The following is a 3265-nucleotide window of genomic DNA, read 5'->3' on the forward strand; positions in this document are numbered from 1 at the left end:
TCTATTCTCCTAGATATTTATTTAAACATTCAAACATATTTATTGGGCAGTTTCCGTGTGCCAGATTTTTCTTCTGATTATTGGGACTATATCAGTAAAACAAACAAAGATTCCTTTCCTTGGGGAGTTTATATTTGTAATGAGAGGTCGGGGACGAGACAGACAATAAATAATAATTATAATAAATTAATAAATTATATAGCATATTAGACTGTATTAAGAAATATGGGAAAAATAGAGTTGAGTGAAGGGGATCAAGAGCACTGAGATCATGAGGTATAATAATTTACAGTAGGGTAGTTTGGGAAGGCCTCATTAGGGAGGTAAGATTTCAGCAAGGAATTGAAGGAGAGGAGTTAGCCCAACAGTTACATGGGAACAAAGCTTTCCAAGCAGAAGAAACAGCTAACGCAAAGACCATTAAATTGAAACATGTCAGGCATGTTTAAGAAATAGCAGGGGAGTCTTGGTGGCTAGAGTAGAATGAGCAAAGGGGAATAGTACTAGGAAATGAGGTCAGAAAGGTAATGGAGTGGAGACAGATTATGAAGCTTTGACTGAATGAAATGGAAAGTTACTGGAGGGTTTTGATTTAAGCTAACTTCTTGCAAAGAGCACTCTGGCTGTTGTGTTGAATGTAGCCTATAAATAATAAGTAAAGAAGCTGAAAGACTTGCTGGAAACTATTGCTGTAACCAGGTAAAAGATGATGGTGGCTTGATTCAACATGGTATCCGTGAAGGTCGTTAGAAGTGGTAGGGTTCCGGAGATATCTTGAAGGTAGAGCCAAGAGGATGTCCTGACAAATTGTCCTGTGTGAGAGAAAGAGAGGACTCGATGAAGATTCCACATTTTAAATGTAATCAATTAAAAGTATAAATAACTTTTTTCATTCTTTTTTCCTATTCTACATAAGAATTAAAATATTATGATTATTGATAGCTCATCCTAAGGCAAAAGTCATACCCTTGAGCAATTTACAATCAGTACTTATTTTGGGGACTGAAAACATTATTTCTATATTCCTTTTAATTTTACCTAATTCAGCACTTTATGGTTATAAGGTAAAGCTATATTATAAAATGTCACTGAACAATTTAAGATTACATAATTTTGTTTTTCTTCTTATCTGAAAATATCACTACTGTTCAACATAGGGAATGTCCTTTGCATTTTAGCTTTTAGAGCATAGGAGGTGTCTTGGTAAACAATAAATTACCTTTATAGAGTGCTTTATCATTTCTGACAGGCTTTGACGCATCTTATCTCATCCCAGCTTCTCCATAACCCTGGGAGACAGCAAGGAAGGAAATATTTGTAGGAAATTGAAGAGTTTAAGTCACTGAGTGGCCACCATTAGAATCCTTTTTACCTGGGCTCATCTCACACACTTTGTGTACTTTGAGTCAGTTCCAACTGATGAAGAAGGATGGGGAACTTGGTGCGTCCTATGCTCACTCAAAGCTAAGTGTCCCACACAAGGATCAAATCTATGACCTCATCCTCAATGCCAATGCCCCAGCCAACTGGGCTAGCAAACCATTTTACATATCAGACTTAATTACATCTCTAGAATCATCTAGTCATTAGTTCCTGTTTATTTTCCTTAGAACTCTCACTTTTTTTTTTGTATTTTCTCATTTATACCATCTTTCTCATTTTTTTTATTCAGGAAGATCAATCACAGCTGTGCTGGCCTCTTTACAAAGTACTAAAGCTTGCTTTGTGGGTTGCAATAAAAGAATTTCAAAAATGAATGCTATCCTTAGAGTACACGTGAAAATGTGCCATTGTAAAGATCAACAAGGGGTGGTAGATACAGATCTTTTTCCTTTTTCTTGTTGAATCCTGAAGTTATCAAGGAACAACTTGCCTTGTTTTCAAGGGTCTGGTGGGAAAGGTACATTAGTAGTGTATGTTCAGGACCAACCCCCTCAACTTCAGTGTCTTCATTTTTAATATTTCGTCCAATTGCTTGGCTCCCAAAATTCAGCTAAGGGAATGTAATGGAAATTATCATATCACTATAATGTCTTTCTTTTCTTTAAATTAAGTCATGCAATTAATTCACACCAATCTCTTCTGCAGAAGCAGAAATTAAGTGCTTTGGGAATTTAAAGATCGCCTAAGCCTTTTTTACCATCTTGGTGAGTTATTGGGGTGCTGGAGGAAGGGGAGCAAAGTCATCTCAGGAAGTAAAAGATATTTTACTGCTATGGAGGAAGAAATTGTAATGGATGTAGAAAGAATCGTTTGTAAGAAGTGCAGACATGCAAAATGGCATTATTAATAATAAGTAAAACCATTAAAGAGACTGCTCTTTCTAACCACTCACACCTCTGAATCATTTTGGGGTTCCCTGACTTCCTGGTTCTCCCTGCCCTCCAGCTGTGACGCCCCTTTTCCCAATCACTTAAGTGCCATCGTCAGAGAGACGCTTATTATCTACCTGCTCCCCCAGCTGCTCTGAGTGACACACCACCCACGCCTCCCCACACACAGCTCTTCTCTTTCGGCTGCTCCGGGAGGGAAGCTGAGGAGCTGCAGAGGGAGCCTGAGGCTACCCTCTTCTGAACCCAGGGACTATGAGGCTTCAAGACACTTGTCACCCACCGAGTCGGTACCCTGGTCGTTCTGCCGCCCCCCGCCGCGCGCTGCAGGAGTAGGAGCCAGCCCTGCGCTGCGCTTCCAGCTGCGTCTGCCAGAGTGCGGCACGTGCTCCCAGCGCTGGCGCGGGAGAACGAGCGCCACCGCCGCGGGCCCGGCGCCGCTCTGCCTACTGCCACCGCTGCCTCCATCGCCACCACTAGCGCTCCAGCTGCAGCCAAGGCCGCTAAAGGAGCGCAGGAAGCCCGCGAGGAGCGGCTGGCTGGGGGCGCCAGGCTCAGGGCGCGCACCTGGTAAGCACAGCGCGTTTTTCTTTCTTTCAGCTCTAGAGTCAACACGCATGTAGGATACCGCCGGAGCCCCTCCCCCAGCACAGGGCTGGAAAGCATTCAGGCAAGGGGCGGGAGCTTGAGCGAAGGGACCCAGGAGGGCAGGTGGTGGGCAGGTGGAGAACTGGTGGAGCCAGGGACGCTACGAGGTCCTGCAAGTTTAGAAAAGTCACCCTGCAAGGACATGTGCTGTGTGAATCAGACATGAATTTCTAGTCGGAAGCCCAGGCTACAACGGCATCGCTCCAATGAGAGGTTTATGAAGATCATTTGGCTTTTTGAGGGATTTAAGTGGGCTCGTTTCCATAGAAAACGAACTAAAAAAAAAA

At 42.9% G+C, this 3265-nt stretch overlaps 2 protein-coding genes across 2 annotated transcripts in view; one reads left to right on the forward strand and one right to left on the reverse strand.

Annotated features, from left to right (window-relative positions):
* Positions 1–234: 234 nt before the first annotated feature.
* On the reverse strand, positions 235–2996 carry LOC109375477 (uncharacterized). Its single transcript, XM_019630868.1, has 2 exons — positions 2614–2996; positions 235–812 (listed from the first exon to the last, which is right to left on the reverse strand). The coding sequence occupies exons 1-2, from the start codon at positions 2994–2996 to the stop codon at positions 593–595; spliced, it is 603 nt and encodes a 200-aa protein (XP_019486413.1). The 3' UTR covers positions 235–592.
* Positions 2515–3265, forward strand: part of GRM5 (glutamate metabotropic receptor 5) — a 506006-nt gene continuing 505255 nt past the window's right edge. The window contains 1 exon segment of the mRNA XM_019630869.1: positions 2515–2900. The gene's annotated coding sequence lies outside the window, so the exon portion shown is untranslated.

The sequence above is a fragment of the Hipposideros armiger genome, unplaced genomic scaffold, assembly GCF_001890085.2.
Source record: "Hipposideros armiger isolate ML-2016 unplaced genomic scaffold, ASM189008v1 scaffold_960, whole genome shotgun sequence".
Classification (NCBI taxonomy): domain Eukaryota; kingdom Metazoa; phylum Chordata; class Mammalia; order Chiroptera; family Hipposideridae; genus Hipposideros; species Hipposideros armiger.